At 48.3% G+C, this 16,877-nt stretch overlaps 2 protein-coding genes across 3 annotated transcripts; both read right to left on the reverse strand.

Annotated features, from left to right (window-relative positions):
* Nucleotides 1–1,610: 1,610 nt before the first annotated feature.
* Nucleotides 1,611–13,088, reverse strand: UBAP1L (ubiquitin associated protein 1 like). Of its 2 annotated transcripts, none has more exons than XM_005483478.4 (6): nt 12,950–13,088; nt 8,763–8,917; nt 6,761–7,513; nt 5,669–5,878; nt 2,628–2,729; nt 1,611–1,745 (listed from the first exon to the last, which is right to left on the reverse strand). In XM_005483478.4, the coding sequence occupies exons 2-6, from the start codon at nt 8,892–8,894 to the stop codon at nt 1,611–1,613; spliced, it is 1,332 nt and encodes a 443-aa protein (XP_005483535.2). In that variant the 5' UTR covers nt 8,895–8,917; nt 12,950–13,088. The 2 variants fall into 2 exon arrangements, with proteins under 2 accessions (XP_005483535.2, XP_026647072.2); XM_026791271.2 differs by having other exon boundaries at nt 8,763–8,914; nt 12,950–13,083.
* On the reverse strand, nt 12,357–16,782 carry PDCD7 (programmed cell death 7). The gene is made up of 5 exons (XM_005483538.4): nt 16,022–16,782; nt 14,806–14,944; nt 14,240–14,476; nt 13,539–13,626; nt 12,357–13,171 (listed from the first exon to the last, which is right to left on the reverse strand). The coding sequence occupies exons 1-5, from the start codon at nt 16,712–16,714 to the stop codon at nt 13,054–13,056; spliced, it is 1,275 nt and encodes a 424-aa protein (XP_005483595.2). The 5' UTR covers nt 16,715–16,782; the 3' UTR covers nt 12,357–13,053.
* Nucleotides 16,783–16,877: the final 95 nt, after the last annotated feature.

Here is a 16,877-nt window from a genome sequence, read left to right on the forward strand (position 1 = left end):
CACAGCACCCTTATCTTCCCCTTTCCATCCTCACGGTGTTCGCTCCGCCAAAGATCACAGTTGGGGGGACACGATCTGCCTAATCACAGCTTAACCTTCTGCAAGTCTCGTTTTTAAGGTGACATCATCTTGGCAAGGGGGAATGTAAGGAAAAGCTGTCTGTAGATGGACTTGCCTTATATGGGCCGTATCAAAAATAAAAGCTTGTATAACCAAGGGAAAGCAGGAGGAAAAACAGAGCTGGGAGTTCCAAAAAGAGCCTGTGAGCTCCCCAGGAATATCTCCCTAGAACATACAGGGTGCCACATTTTCCATTTCAATGCCATTAAAGAAGAGCAGGAATAAAGCATCCTTGGGGATGGATGGGTCAACTCCCCCAACACCTGGATGTCAAGTTTCCTTGTTGCATCCAGGCAAGAATCAGTGCAGCCATGGAGAGCTGTACCTTCCTGTTGCTGTCTGGCACCCACCTGGAGATCCAGGGAGAAGGGACATAGTGTTTTACCTTGATGGCAGCACATTGTGCTGGGAGATTGTTTGGAAGGGTACAATGGAAAATGGTACGAATGCAACTAAGGATTTTCTCTGCTGGGTTGTGCCAGCTGGCATCCTGACAGAAAAAGACAAACATGTTGCAGAAGAACCCCCCAAGCATTTTTACTCAAAGAAATTACATCTGTTTCTAATTCACAGGAAAATAACATACTTTATGTGAAAACACGGTCCACTGTTCCACTGCCAAGCCAAGACACACATCCTGTACAGTGATCTGAATCTCCCATTCTCTGTCCTTCAGTTACATACAGAAATTCCCTTGGGCATACAGATGTTCCTGATGCTGATATTCATGCTTCACTTCATTTGGAACCACTGTCTTCACAGTTCAGGGACTCATCCCCTGAATTTTCCCGATTTGGGCAGAGCATGAGGGCAGTGAGCAGCTCCCCATCTCTCTGTTCTATCTCATGAAGTTTCCTGAGGACAAACCTTTGCCTCCACCATTTTTCATTGCGCTGGATAAACCTCATGTATTTCAGAGCAAGGGCAGCTTGTTTTCTTTCCTTATCCACATGGAACTGTGTATTTTCCTCACATGTCTGGTTTAAAAGGAGAAGCTAATGCGATCAAAGTGGATTTCAATTGACTAAGTCAGCTGAGACTCTTCCTAAGCCAGGACCAACACATGTTCCTGCAGGAGTCTTCAGATTTTAGGAAAACAATTTATTCTGTTGATTTATATAATCTTATAAGAATCCCCAGTTGATTGTAGCTGAAAACCTACACCCATCACCCCAGGTGGAGGGAGAACACTGGTTTGGTTTGGTTTTTGCAAAAATCTAAGCCAAAGGCAATTTGGATCTTCTCTAATCTGAATAGCTGAGATGATCAAGGGTGGGGATGTGTGGGTGAGGAGATAAACATTCCTGCTATGCAGTCAGTGCCTGCATGACAAACACTCTTATGATCGATGTCCATAAAATGAGACTCCAAGGCAGAGCTTTGAAGTTGTGTGTCTGGTGCCTCCAGGGGTGGGGATGGAGCAGCACAATCACCTGAGTCCTTCTGGTCTGGTGTGGAGAGGGGAAGCTGTGACTGCTCCAGGATGCTGCTCAGTGCGTTTTCATCACAAGCTCTTCCAGCGCCCTCTCCCTCTGATTCCCACAAAGCAAAAGAACTTCTTTGATTTCATTTTGCTGGAAGCCCATATCATTAAACTGAGCCAACAGATGCAAGAATTCAGCTGCCTGGAGGAAGAAGGAGGAGAGAAGAATGATGCTATCATGGATGGATATATTGGGTAGTTGCAGAAAAAGCAGTGCTGTGAGACAAGGCTGCACTCAGAAGATCTGAGTTGTATCACTGTGACAGCAGATTGAGGGCACACATATCCCTGGTAGCATTGAAATTTCTTAAATAAGAAATATTTAATAAAGCCAGTCTCTAGCTTCACTATTCCCTATAATGTTTATATCAATTCCATGCAGTGTTTGCCTGCACTATGAAGAGAGCAGGGAATGGCAGTGAGCACAACTGGAATTCATTTGTCCTGCTCCCCCTCTTTGGTCAGGCTGGGCCCCAGCACCACAACATCACCCAGAGCTGTGTCCTTAATAAATAAACCCTTCCCTGACACTCAGACCCAGGTGCCCTCCCACTGCCACTGCCCTAAGGAGCGGTGACACGGCAATCCTACAGGCATCGGCATCCTGGCAAACACTGCCAGCCTGGATTTCATGCAGTTCTGCCTTCCCAGGCTCTCCATTACCCCCAGAGGGAGACTGATGATGGAGACAAATGCCCAGTTCTCCATGGTTCTCCTCCCTGAGGCTAGAAGGGAGAGCTGGCAGGGCTTGAGATAGAGTGAGTGCTGGTGGGCTCAGGACAGCATTCCCAGGCAAAGGCTGAGTGAGCATCATTCCACACAACAGGGTGAGAAGAAGGGCAGAGGACAGTGAAGGAGCAGGTGTCCTCCCCCAGGGGTCCTCATGGTGACACTGCCCTAGAGGTCTGTCCCTCCATGAGGCTGCAGGAGGGCCGGTGGATGCAGAGGGAAGTGTGCAGCCCACTGAAAAGGAGAGCCTGGAGGACACAGCACAAAGGGCTGGGCTGTGCCATCCCATTCTGACCTTTTTCTCTGAGTACTGGAACATTTCCATGGCTTCCTCCACCTGCCCTTCCTCATAGCCCTGCTTCAGCAGCCGATCACAGGCACCCAGGTAGCTCAGGAACTGCAGAGGAAGACAGACAGGTTAATCCAGCCTTGCAGGCATGGGGAGCAAGGCCAGTCAGGAGCCCCCCTGCCACCTCCCAGGGACACACCATGGGGGCACATCAGCCACCACCATCTTGCCAGTTCCCATCTAATGCTCAGCCAGGGTGGTCTGTCTGTCTGTCTGCAGGATTTCCAGTAGGAGACAACATCTTGGTTCCCCTTGACCCTCCCAGGGTGGGAATGGGAACAGAGAGGAAACCAAACATGTGAACACTCGAGATGCAGAGCGATGGCCTCCAGGGCGAGGCAGGGCCTGTCCCGGTGGGATGACTTTGCTCAGCTGAGCCCGCATCCCTTTGATGTGCTGGGGTTCAGGCACCCGTGGGTTTGCTCCAGGGTGCAGAGCCCACCCAGGGGAGACCTGTGTGCTGTCATTACTGAAAGTAAACAGTTATTTTTGGCTTTCCTCGTTGTTCTTGGAGTGCTGACAGCACAATTCCCAGCAGCATCTTTTAAATACTGCGAGAATCACTCACTGTCCAAAAACATATGGGACAGGCAATAATAAATGAGCTATACAATAGCAGGGGGAATAAAAACATCCCACAGGTCTCTCCAAAGAGTCTTCATTCAAGGACAAGCTGATTCATTTCTCCCCAGATTCACCAGCACACAGACCTCCACCTTTCCCAGCACTGCCAGAGACAAGGAGAAGGACTCAGTGAAAGGCCATAAAACATAGGAAAAAGACAAAAAAATCTCTCAAACATTGAGTTGATCTACTTTGGCTGAATAGTTGGGTAGGGATTTTCAGAAGTGTCAGCCTTAAGGAGCCCAGTAACTCAGAAAGGAGACAGGCACTGGTCACTGGCATTCCTCACCTCATGTTATTTCCCTTGTTACCAGGCTAATGACAACCCCAGATCATTGCTGCATTTTCTTCCCCTGTTGTGGCAGCACAGCCACTCACCCACAGCACAACACAGACAGTCCTGGCAGCCTGGTCAAGCCCAGCATGAAATCAGTGCCTTTGTCAACTCAATGATTTTTATCACTAAAAATATTATATATATGTATCCTCAAGACTAAACAATAAGATTTTTTTTAACAGTGACCAGCTGCAGCCTTTGTCATGTCTCAGCTCACATGTACATTGAGGGCTCCATGGACCAACGATGCATTTTGAATTGATCAATGATCATTGATCAAAATGGAATGGTGCCTTTTTGGCCATGACATCCTACATGACGAACCTCTGGCATGCTGGGGCAGCTAATCCTACCTGAGCCTTTCAGAGAAATTCTTCCACCAAAATTAGGAAAGCATTGCATCTAAAGAAGGCAGCAGAAGGCCTTGCCTTCTCTACCAGGGTGGGCTCTGCCAGTTTCTCTTGACACTGCAAGGAAGTTGAGCAATTTTTGGATACCATCTGGTACTTCCATCAATCCTCACAGTTGAAGTAGTCATTGTCACACATCAGAACCTCAGGCATCACCAGCAAGCAATAAAGAGCACAGGTCTTCTTTTTGACTTCAACTAGAACATATTTTCCAGGAAGATTTAGACTAATTTGGTCATTTGGTACTTGTAAAAAATGCATGACAGGTCAGGCTTTATCTTGGCTGCACTGGGCATAAATGGGAAAGACAGGAACTGCTGGTGAAGAAGGCATGGGATAGAAGGCAGACCTTGTCTTTTGGTGCAGTAATCTCTTCTCCAAGGGAGTGGGAGTCCTGGTGTTTATACAGAAGGGAGCAGGCTGTACCCATTTCCACCCTTAATAAGATGCACTGTTTCTTCATTTTGAAGCCAGCAGCTGCTACAAGACACCCTCGCATGGCTCTGTGAAACAACATGGGCTGGGCTCTGCCCATCTCTCTGTCCTAGATGAAACCTCTATGGATTGAAGACACAAAGCTTCCCTTCCCACCTCAGCTCACCTGAAACTCCAGGGAGCCCTGGGGAGCTGGGCTGAGTAGGGAGGGAGCTGGAAGCTGCAGGATGACTCAGTCACAGAGCAGCTCTGACCAGGCTGGCCCAGGCAGCTCCCAGGGGAATGGGAAAGAGACTGGCAGCCAGCAGTGGCTGCTTGGTGCTCTGCCTGCTCATGCCCTGCCAGGATCTGCTCCTGCTCCTTGGCCTGACAGCTCCATGGAAATTCCTCTTGCTCAGCTGTAATTAAGACCCTTCTCTCTTTGCAAGAACTACTTGGATAATTTAGCCCTAAAATCCTCTGCTGGGGTGGGCAAGTCCAGCCCCAAGTTTGCCAAGGGAGTCAGAGTCAGCAGCTCCCCTCATGTCACAGAGGCTCTGAGCCCACCTGGACCTTTCTGACATTCATCTGGACAGAGACATTGGGAATGGGGATGCAGCACAGCAGGCAGAGATGTACTCACATACCAGGGGTAGGAAGAGGCTGCATGTTATGTTTCAATAAATTTCAGGTTATTCTAGAGGGTTCCTTGGGAAAAGAGCTCTGGGACTCTGCTGCAATGTTTGCATGGATTCCGTGCTTGCTCCAGCACAGGGAAGTTGTGTTTTGGAGAGAGCCCAACCAAATCTCCAAGGTATTCCTGCAGTCCCACTCTGACAGGATGAGCCATGGCAATAATCACACGAATCCAACAGCTAGGAAAAATGATGTGCAAAAAGTTTCCATATATGGGGGCAAAATTTGTACCTCAAAAGGACATGATGCTTCACACAACAGATTGAACAGATAACAAAGCCAGCCATGATTATGCGCTGAAAAGCTGAGGGCGGCTCATTGCTATTTTATTACAGCAAAAGTGGAATCTCATGGAAAATCCTGTCAGCTGTGGTCCAACACCAAAGTGGAAAGGCAAGGTCGTCAAAAATCTACCCCAAAGAAGACAGCCATGCCTTTCTCCATGAAAATCAAGCTTTCCTTGCTTTACCAAAAGTTTCTCACAGTGTTGTACCAGCTCCACCAACCTGACTTAAGCTTTGCCTTCCTGTCTTCTGGAGGGTGAGGATGGCTTTCTGGGTGGGGTAGCCCAGGGCTATGACGGGCTCGATGAGGTCTCTCTCCTCTTGGCTCAGGGCAGAGAGCAGGTCAGCCGTGGAATCTGGCTGGGATCTGTGGCAGCTCAGAGGTCGTCCAGGCGTGGAGGCAGGGGGGAGGCAAGTGTAGGGGCTGAGGGACTGCAAGGAAAAAAAACAGATGGTGTTATTGCTCCAGGTGATGGAATGAGGTGAAACAACCCCGGCTGGGGAAATGCTTCTGAATGCTGGTGGTTACCTTGCTCTCTCCAGAAAATTCCCATACAAGGAACATCAAATAAGACTGCGCACTGGATTAATTAAATCCAGGGTCAGCTACAGATACAGAAGAGTGCTCAGTGTGGGTGTTGTACAAATACACATGGACATTTAATCTCTCCTTAATTACTCCATGTCAAATGCAGCTGCATATAAATAACCTGGTCATTCAAGTGTCTGATGGTTTTATTGCAGGTTTTCAGTAATTCATCTCCTACACCTCTCAAGCAGCTGGATTAGATTCAATTTCTTAAAAGCAGGGTGGAACTCAGATTTAAGCTGACAGAGTACTACTTACTCCATCCTTTCACATCACTGTCTCTTATCACTAAATGATCTGTAGTTCTAGTAGGAAGTCCAAAGTTTCCTAGAAAAGACATAATGACTGTAAGGGGACATTTCCCTATAAACCCTGCTTATATCTGTTAGAATGGGATAATGTAGCAAGAAGAGGACAACCTCTCCATATTTCACTCTTTTCTTAGTGTTTCAATTGAAAATCAGATTAGACCTCACTTCAGAAAAACACAGATGTTTAGGAGTAAAAGTAAAAGTGCACCCTGAAAGCTTCTTTCAACCTCAGCAACAAAATCAAACCCTTTCTTCACTTCTTGTGAAAACTTCAGCAATTCCTCATGGGTCCAGTGTTTCCAAAGCCTCATTTTCCTTCCTTTTTGCTGGCCAGCCCCCACCAAATGCGACCAATTTGATGCCCTCCCTCCTGTCCCAGTGATGAACAAAGGGCCACCAAAGGAAGCTTCTCACCGGTACCGTGGGCTTGTGCTGCTTGATGGGAGGGATTGGTGAGGCTGTGTCTGGAGGAGCTGGCACAGCAGTGCCCTGCTGGGACACGTCTGGATCTGGCCTGTACTTGACGCTGCCGTTGGTGCCGGGGCACTGGGGCAGCAGCCGTGGCACCAGGATCCCCCTGTTGCCGGTGGCAGCTCTGTTCAAAGGATGCACCAAAGCAGCCAGCTTCCTCCTGGCGGCTTCCAGCTCGTTCTTCATGTTGTTAAATATCACCATGGATCTTCTCTGCTTGCTGGGGTCTGGGCTGGCCGGGCTGTGGACATTGTTCTCTGGCGAGGGCTCCAGCAAGCCGGGCGATGTCTTTGGTCGGGTCTGGTAAAAGCCAGGCCGTGAAGACACACTTCTTGCAGAGCTTCTCCTCCTGGAGAGGTGTGACTCGTCCTTGTCATTCTCCTCCCAAGAGGTGGAGGAGTACTCATCATCCGAGTACTCCCCCTCGTCTGAGTGCCAGGTGTCGCTCTCGGTGTCGGACAGGGCGGCCCTGCCCCGGGCGTGCCCGTAGGAGCTGTCGGCAGCGCTCAGGCTGATGGAGCGCCGCACCGCCCCGTCCCGACCCCGCCCCCCGTAGCTGTCGGCGGGGTCCACCAGCAGGAGCCAGCACGGAGGAGCCGTGGGGACAACTTCGGAGGTGACTCGATGGCGGGAGGTGTGCTGCTGAGAGGCCACCTCCACCCAGTACAGCACCTTCCTTTCCAGCGAGAAGTCGTGCTGCAGGAGAGCGAGAGGCAGCTGGTGAGGACATGTGAAAGCAGACCAGATGGCATGGAGCACACCATGCACTCCACGAGGCATCTTAAGGGCTGCAGTCTTCCCCTATCAGCTCCTATTTCCCTGAGCATTAGGGCTGGCTGTAGGATTGGGCAGTGCCAGCCACATCTCTGAAGGGAATCCCCAAATTTGTATTTGAAAAAAGTCTTATCTATGAAGTCATTACTATGTGAGTTGCACCTACAATTCTTTGGAAAAGTATTTTATGCTTGGAGGTGTTTGTGTCACTGTGGAAGGCAGGAGTGTGCAGACATCCCAATTTTAGGCAGCTGCAGAGAGGCACCACAACCAGCCACAGGCTGCCCCCAGAATGGTGGCAGAGTTTGTTTGTGACCCTCATTAGCAGCGCTTGGCAGAGCCACTTCAGGGGCTCAGAAGCCACCAAGAGGGCAGATGCCACCTCAGGCAGAAGCAGAAGCAGCCATGGCATTATCTAGTGGCGCCAGGGTCTCGGCTGCTCCCCAAACAGAGTTGTCATTTCCACATAGTTCAGCTTAAAATATAAGTGTGTTTGTGACTGAAATCTGAGGGTTTTCCTGGAACAAACAAGCCCTGCCCGTCCCAGAGCTCTCCAAACAAGGTCTCCTCCTGACAGGCAGGCAAGTACATTCACAGCCCAGGAATGCTGTTTTTACTGTTCTTGCCACTTGGGTCAGCCGTGGACCCAAATCAGCCTCCCCAAGGAAAATACCCTCACGTCCCTCCATAAGGATCAGCCTGGACCAGCAGCACAATGGTTTGGCCTCAGAGGGGAGCATCAAATCATCACTAAATAGGGAGAAACACGGGATATATATATATATATATATGTATATAAACTCTATCTATATGCTTCTGGCACAGGTAGTATTGACTGATTATAGCTGGTAGATTTATTGGTAAAAATTTAATAAATATCATTAATAAATGAGACAGTAATAACTCCAAAGGAGGAAACAACCCCAGAGCAGAGCCTGAAGTTTGTCCTCCTATCCCAGAAAAACCTAACCTTCTTTCTTATGAAAGGATTTTTAGAAAGCAACCCCAAACCAAACCCATCATCACTGCCACACACCACAAATCATCCTCACCTCCTCCCAATATTGCTGCAAACCAGCCAGTGAGGAGAACAGTTAGCTTTCCCTTCTTTCATGGGAGCACTGCTGATTTCCTTGCAGCATCCCCCAGCAGTGGCTGGGTGTGGACTCACCATGGTGCTCATGAGGATGTCGGTGCAGTCAGGGAGCTCAATGTCCGGGGCAGTGACTAAAGGGATTTCTCCCTCTGAGTCTCCACTGAGGCTCATGGCTGTCCGGAAGGGAACTTCATCCAGGTAGTTCATTGCTGCTGCCTGATTTCTTGCTGCTGGAGGAAGGAAAACAGAAACTGTAAGAACATCTCTTAAGCTGGCTGGAAGGAAAGAATGATGAGCTGTTTCAAGCGCCAGTTGGGTAAAAAAAGATTGGCAAAATCTTATTTACTGACACCAGGAAGCTTTGTCTGAACTAACCTTTGCTATTCTCAGCTTGAGCCAGAAGGACTTGACCAAGCTTATGGCTTCCTTTGGCAGAGATCCTGAGCATTTTTCTCCTCCATCTCTCCCATCCCTCCTGTCTCTCCCTGTCTCTCTGTTGCCATTACACACTCCCTTCCCCAAGCTGGGGATGGGCTGAGCACTTTTTCCAGTTGCAGAGGGAGAAAGCACAGCCAAGGAGGACACCGTGCAGGTCTCCCCTGTCTGCACAAGCTGTGGTGACAGAGCTCATGCACATGGCCTCGTGCTGCTGAGCCATCACACAGAGCATCCCAAGGGAGCTGGGGTGAGGGCATTCCTTTGGGAACCGCTTACTGGGAGCCAGGCAAGGAGACTGTGCATCAGGCAAGCTTGGGAACTAGGAGGATGTCAAACAAGAAATTTTAAAAATCAGCTTTTAGGACCCATGCATTTATTTTAAGTGTGGTGACGGTTTTAGATCAGGAATTGCAGGGAAGAGAAAAACTGCTGGTGAATTGGGAATGCTGTCAGGAAAATATTACTCCAAGTGTCTCCATCAGGTCTCTACAAATGTCTCAATTTACTAAAAAGCCATTACTTGCTACATGAAGCCTTGAGCTTTCAGCTTCCCAGTGATGACAGTGTGTAAAATCACTTCTTTTATAGATTATAAACTGTTAGGGGCTGGTAGCCAGTCTTCCACTGAGTTCTGGTACTGGCAGCATGCTGTTCTGTACCAGCATACCAGTTCTGGTACTGCCTGCTCATCCCAAAGTCCTCAGCATTCATCCTCAGGTCACACAGTAAATATGTATGTGACATCCCTAAGTGCTTTTCCCAATTATTTTTTTCCTTTAAAAACAAACAGCTTCTATGACAACAAGGATAAACATTCCACTAAAAGTAAATATGCTGAAGAATATACACAAGGATGAGAGAACTGCCTGTTTAAAGCAAAAATAAGAGTCTATAATGGGAGATGGGGTTCAGGGAAGTTTCCTGTGTTGGCAAAGAGCTTCCAGGTCAGAGAAAGTGACACACACAAACAACATACACCATCACTCAGGCAGTGATATCAGAATGACAGCAGGGCTGTCACTTTGCCTGCTGACGCCAGGAGCCTTTAATGCCCCTGCAGAAGCAGAGCCCCAAAGGAGCTTTGTGCTCCTGCACATGTCCTGCCACTAACACGCAGCACAGCAACGTGCTGGGACCCCACGTGGAGCCAGGCCACCTGCTCAGCCTAAGAGGGCTCAGCCTGAGGGACAATCCACGTCAGCACTGACTAAGGTGATGCCTGAAAACATCTGCAAGCAAAGCCACCTTCCCTCAGCTTTCTGCTACTCCCTGAGCAGCTCCTGCAGGCAGGGGGACTGACCTTCCTGCAGCTTGGGCTGTAAGCTGGCTCTCCCCAAAATCCCAGGGTGCTGAGGAAAGTGGTGTCTCAGCATCTGTCACCCAGAATGGCTCCATTCAGGTTCAAATTTTAAGGGATGGTGATGGGTAGTGCGTGTGTCTGAAGCCACAATGAAGAAAATATGAGAAGATTATGGTATTGTAGCTCTCTGTACTTGACTGCATAAGTACTGTGCTTTAAGAGAGGCTCACACAAGTGTTAATTCCCAAAACCACAGTTTAGAAAACAAAAAGTACTTTGGGGCAGCAGCAATCACAACAAAAATGCTACTAGAAAAGGATAAAAGAGGGTCAGTCATAAACACCAACTCCCACCAAAAGGGAACTCCTACAAGGGCTCTGACCTCATGTTCTCCAGAGGAGCCCTGCCCACTTTCACATCAAAGACACTGCCAGTGCATGAACCAGTTCACATCTGGAAAAGGATGTGCCTAAACAGTAGGAAAACCCAAACTGCACCAGGACCAGGGGAGGAATAGGTTACAAATGAATCTTGGAAACTCACAGCCAAGATCTCTCTTCTGAGCTACACTAGGTTTTTAAAATTTAAAAACAGTGGGAAATATTATACTCAGAAAAATAGGAATGAAGTCTGAACACACACTTTTTAAATTAATACCATGTGTCCATGTATTTTATAAGTTGAGATTTTAAACATTCCTCCCCATCTGTGGCTTCAACAACTTCCTCACTAAAGCTATGAAACATTTCAATGCAGATGTCATTAGGCAGGAGCAAACACACAGAACACACCCCAAGGTGGATCCTCCCCTGGCATTTCCAAGCCCTATGTTTATTAGCAATAGGAAGCAGTCCTTACCATCAGATGAACTCATGGAGCTCTCTCCTCACAGGGCAGGGAGAACAGGGCTGCTGCTTTGCTGCCTCCTTATCTACTGCTCAGCTCTTTAAATTCCTGCAGTGTCAGACAAGCAGCTGACTTGCACAGCTTTAAGATAATCGTAGCTTAAGCAGCTGGCCTGTTCCATCAGACATGCTGATGGGATAAGGAGCCTAATTGTTTAAGCAGAGCATCCTCTGGTCACTAAGCTGCCTGAACTGGAAGTGTGGGGTTTGTATTGGTTTTGTGCAGTTGTTTTTATTTTTATATTTGATCTTGTGCCTTTTCATCAGGGAAGACTCCCCAGGATCTGACTCAGCCTTGGGTCTGGAGTAATGAGATGCTGGAAGTGACATTAGGGATGGGGGGATGAAGGGAAGAGCAAATCAGAACAGCATCTGCAGAGAACTTCATGGCAATCTGTATGTTGGGGTGCTACAGGTGAGCAAGAACTGCAAACTTCTGCACTCATGTTCTGTCAGGAACCAGCAGTTCACGTCTCTTGCTGACAGAAACCAGAGCAAAGGTTCAGCCAGGACACTCCTGACATTACCCCTAAGGCCCAGGTGCTGAATTCAGGCAATGACACACGTGAATTACGCACTGCTATGACGCCAAGAGGCAAACATGGAGAGATTAACTCCATTCCCACACACTGGGGCCAGCAAGAATAAGGACTGAGGCTCTGGAAAGCTGCCACAGCAATCTGTGCAGAACAGCAAGGCTCCAAATCCACATGGCCCACCACAGTTACAAGCAAACTGTCCAGAACATGGAAAGCTTTGACACCAGGTGCCACCTCTGTCACCTTGCAAGAGGAAGATTTCCTTCACACAAACCTCCTCCCAACAATTCTCTCCTTGCTGGAGTTGTATTTGATGCAAAGTACTCACACAAATCTCTTCCTTTGCATGAAAACATTTTAAACAAAAATCCAAAAATTTTTCTCTATTTGTTCTGTACAAAAAAAACCCCAACTTACAAAATAAAGCTGTGGTTTTTAATCAAATATTATAGACATATACAAAAATATCTATATAGTCAAAACACAGTATGTTAGACTGCAGATTTTATTGGGTTTTTTCCAGCAGGCTTATTCATCAAATTTGTATTTATTCACATGGTGTCTGACCTATTTCACCACAAATGGGAATTTTTTCCATGTTTTGGTATCAGCTTTAGTCCACAAAAGTATAATGTCAACAGCTGCCTTAATCAACCTTGAAAAACCCTGTCTTGTTTGTACTTCAGAATTCGTTTAAACTTGTAATAGGTTTGTCTCTACACCCAAAAATACAGGAACTATTTTGACAGTGATGCTTGACATGCTTCATTTAAGAAGAAAAACATGTTTACTAATGATCTCTTCTTTATTTAAAAATTTCTTCTTTTCTGAAGCTTTCATCATCCTTTACAAAGATAAAAGCCACTAAAAATATGATGTTAATACTGGCACAAATACCACCATCAGCAATGTTCCTTTATTAAGATTGAGATTTAACAAGAACTCGCAGCTGGATTGTAATTCCACACCACGAGAGGCCTGGCAGCTCGGGGCTTGCTCAGCTATCTCCCTGCACAGTCAATCAGCAAAAACAATTCTTAAGCTTTGTTTCAAGATGTTCCAGTAAAGACTTTGCAGTACCTGGTGGCCGAGAGAGAGGACGAGACTTCCTCTTTGGGCCCTCTCATATTTACATGCAGTAATAATGAAGCAATCCTCCAACGTGGAAATAATTTATTGCTAAATTATCTGACAGCAGTGGCCCAGGTGTCACTGGTGGGGAGACTGGGGAGAACCCATCCTGGAGGGATGCAGCTTCCTTCAGGGTGGTCAGCTGGCACCAAGTACTGATCCCATTCATGCCTTTAACAGAGAGAGCGTTGTTTGAGAGGAGAGCTGGGGTTAATTTGGTGTAAGATTCATTATACACCCACACAGATATTACTGATCGATACAAAACCCACAATACTTGTACTCTTAAGCTTGTTTTTCAAAAGACAAATGTGAAAATTTGATGTTCTGGTGTTAAATGGAATGGTTATGCATGAAGTGCTCTCTGCCTCACACGGGCATCTGTTGGATATGACTCAAGCAAGAAACTTGAAAAAAACAGAACAATCCATTGCATAACCATTTTTGGAAGCTGACAAACCAAAAGGGGCACTGAATTTACAACTGTAAAAAACAGTATTTGCCATCTCTGATGATAAAATCCTTTCTTTGGTTTTACCTGATCTGGATTAGAGCTGCTACAGAATGTTCAGCTTGTAAGTAGTAGTCTCTGAAAGGCTGCAGCAGATGGGCAAGGGGGAATTCAGCTGTAAAACAGAAACACAGAAATTGTTCAATAATCCAGAAAAACCTTCCATTCTAGTGAGTCTCAGAAGCCCAGAATTTGCAAAATCATTTGCTACTGCCCAACTGTAATCTGACATCAGGTCCTTAGGTAATATATGAAACTGAACTGTTTGTATGTTACACGTTTCCTGGTCTGTACCACAGCTGTCAAAGGAAAGCCAAGCCTAGCAAAACTTCCTGACTCCACCATCTAAAAAAGGGGAACATATGGACACTGAATCTTTACAGATTACCTGAGTCACACTTATCAAAGCACCAGACTAAAGCATCTATGGTGCTGGAAATCTTCAATCCATTCTGTTTATTCTCACTTCAGTTTAATCTAGAACCTCTTCTTGCAAAACAACATGAAACCAGCTTGAGATGTGCTGCAGTCCATGCTGAAGAGCTCAGCAGTTCCTCTTACACCACAGGTGTTAACAGCACTATGTTTGTCCCCCATTCTCAGACCATAAATTACTCCAGTGGATGATTCCTTTCTCAACTAGGTATGTGCCTGCATTTCAATTCCAATGTCTGTGAGATGGGGATATGATGTGGAGAACACTGCTAAGAACAGGAGGCAGAATTTACCTGGATCCCCAAACAGCTTAGAATCCATTTCCAGTTTCTGCTGTAGTAGTTTTTCCCTTTCCTTCTTCTGCTTCTTTTCCATTTCCCTTTTCCTTTCCTCCTCCTGTTCTCCCTCCAGCATAACCCTTAATGCTCTTTCCTCAGCTTCATACAGTTCTGTGCGAGTTTTCAGCAACGTTTTGAGACTCTCCACCTGATTTTCAAATGCTTCATCTGCTGAAGGAGGTGGACAAACACCTGAACAGAAAGAGAAGTGATTCTAAGTTTTCAGATTCAAATGGAGGTTTGATACCAGACTTGAGAGCAGAGCTGGGAAAATCTCAGAGGAATATAAATTTAACCTTGTTAAGAGACGGAATTCTTACTGGAATAATCGTTCTTCCAGAAAGAGCTTGGAAACATACAAACACAACCACTGAATTCAGCACTTTGTACCTATTCTTGTAATTAAAATCACAATGAAGACACAGCTTTGTGAAACTGTGCCTTGCTAGTCAGCACAGGGCACCCTCATCTTATTTCCTGTGTGTGCAATTAGAAAAGTTTAGATAAATCTTGCAATGAACCTTTCCTGGCAGCAGCTTCTTTCCTCAGCTTCCGAAGCTTCTCCAGCCCGCGCAGGATGTCCGTCATCCTCTTTGTGTCTGCTTGTTTCTTCCTGACTTCAGACAGGACACTGTCAGCAGCAGCCTTCAGCTCTTGTTCCTAGGAAAGGAAGGAAAAAACCACATGGGATCTGTGAAATATCCCTCAAAGACACAAATCAAATGGTATTTTCAGAGATTAGCAAAGCACTGGAAAGCAGAGGGACTTTACAGTAACAGCAACAAGTCAAGCCAGCCATCTAGCCTTGCTTTTTTATGAAAAAAGGGCTAAAATACCATAGACTTCAGAAAAAAAATGCTGTGGGACTCATAAATTTGGGCTAAATCACAGAATCATGGAATTGTTAAGATAGGAAAAGATCATCAAGTCCATCTGTCAACTCAGCATCACCATCATGTTCACCACTAAACCATGTCCTCAAGTGCCACATCCACACACTTTTGAACACTTCCTAGATGATTTATGAATTATGAAAGCCTGAGAACCTTTAACCACAGAAATTTAGGGTAAATATTTTACAATAAACAGAAACCATCCTGATTCCACAGTTCTGCAATTAAGACCATTAACCTGCTACAGTCTGACCACAAACCCTACCTCAGCAGCTGCTCTGGACCAACCCAGCCCAGATCAGCAGAAAGGGAATTCTTTAGCCAAAACCAAACAGAAAGGTTTGCACTTCTCAACCAGTCTAATTTGAGGTGGTATTTTTTGCTTTGGAGATGTTTTACTTCCCCATAACATCAAAAAGCTTGTAAACCACAAACTTTAGAAGGATGAAAGCAGGAGGGAAGGCTGATGGATACTGAAACAGCACTGACCACCACAAGGTAGCTGTGTGGACAGGCCGACACTTGGACCACAGAGGAAAACCTCCAGGAGTTCAGAAACAACTTAAACCCCAATTTCATGTCAAGGCCTAGAAGATGAGGATGGCAAAACCGAGATGCCCACCAAGACTTCAAAGCAAGAAGGGCTGCAGGCCTTGGAAACAGCACGTCTCTCACTATGCTGAAGTCATGGAGCACCTCAGCGGCACCCGCTGAAGCGGGGGGTCAAAGCTGGGTGTGGGAAATGCACAGCCCGCCGTGATCCCACTACCGGCAGGTCACCCCTGCCCCACCGCGCTGCCCTGGAGCCCCGGCGAGAGGCAGGGCCAGGCACTGGGGACCATACCCGGTTCTTTTCCTCCACCTCCTGGATGCACTTAGCCCGCCACTGGTCGATCTTGGCCTCCCGCTCGGCGGCCCGGGCCGCCGCCTCCTCCTTGGCCGCCCTGGCTTCGAGCTTCCTCCGCTGCAGGCGCAGCCTCCTCTTCCTCGCCCTCTCGGCCTTCCTGCGCAGCGCCTCGCCATAGCCGGGCTCCCGCAGGGGCCGCACGACCTCCCGCAGCTCCCGCAGCGCCGCCTCCGCCTCCTCCCGCGCCCGGGCCCAGCCCGGCTCATCACCCTGCTCCTCGCTGCGCCGCAGGGCCTGGCAGAGCGCGGTCACCCGGGCCACCCGCGCCAGCGCCGCCACCGCCACGGCCCGGGCGCTGCTGGGGCTGGCGGCGGCGGGCGGCGGAGGTGGCGGGGCAGCGGTGCGGCGGCGGCCCAGGAACTGCGAGAGCCACAGCTCATCCTGCTGCCGCTGCACCGCCTCCTCCTCGGCCGCTGCCCGCGGCGGGGCCGCCGCTAAGTAGGGGACGCCCGGCGGGAAGCGCGGTCCCCCCTCACCCGCACTCGGCGGCGGCGGCAAGAAGAAAGGCGGGGGTGCCACCGGCCCTACCGCGAAGGGCGCTGGGCGGACGGAGGGGCCGGGGAAGGGCGGCGGGAAGGCGCGGAAGGGCGGTGGGAGGCGAGCGGGGAACGGCGGCGGCGGCTGCGCCATGCTCTCGCCGCAGCCCTCAGCGCGCCGCCATGGCAGCGCCTCAGCGCCGCCTCAGCACCGCCACAGCGCCCGCCTAGCACAGCGCCACAGCGCCCCCTGGCGGCCCGGAGGACCCGCCCCGCCCGCATCGCGCTCCGCTTAAACACGAAATTTCAAAGAGTTC

The sequence above is a fragment of the Zonotrichia albicollis genome, chromosome 11 (assembly GCF_047830755.1).
Source record: "Zonotrichia albicollis isolate bZonAlb1 chromosome 11, bZonAlb1.hap1, whole genome shotgun sequence".
In the NCBI taxonomy this organism is placed as follows: Eukaryota; Metazoa; Chordata; class Aves; order Passeriformes; family Passerellidae; genus Zonotrichia; species Zonotrichia albicollis.

Coding starts and splice junctions, on each gene's coding strand:
- UBAP1L (XM_005483478.4), bottom strand. CDS start 8,894: ATGAACTACCTGGATGAAGTTCCCTTCCGGACAGCCATGAGCCTCAGT. Junction 7,514..8,762: donor ACATCCTCATGAGCACCATG/GTGAGTCCACAC, acceptor GCTCTCCTGCAG/CACGACTTCTCGCTGGAAAG. Junction 1,746..2,627: donor TCCAGTACTCAGAGAAAAAG/GTCAGAATGGGA, acceptor TTCTTCCTCCAG/GCAGCTGAATTCTTGCATCT.
- PDCD7 (XM_005483538.4), bottom strand. CDS start 16,714: ATGGCGCAGCCGCCGCCGCCGTTCCCCGCTCGCCTCCCACCGCCCTTC. Junction 13,627..14,239: donor TAAGCTGTTTGGGGATCCAG/GTAAATTCTGCC, acceptor TCTGTTTTACAG/CTGAATTCCCCCTTGCCCAT. Junction 13,172..13,538: donor GCAGCTCTAATCCAGATCAG/GTAAAACCAAAG, acceptor TCTCTGTTAAAG/GCATGAATGGGATCAGTACT.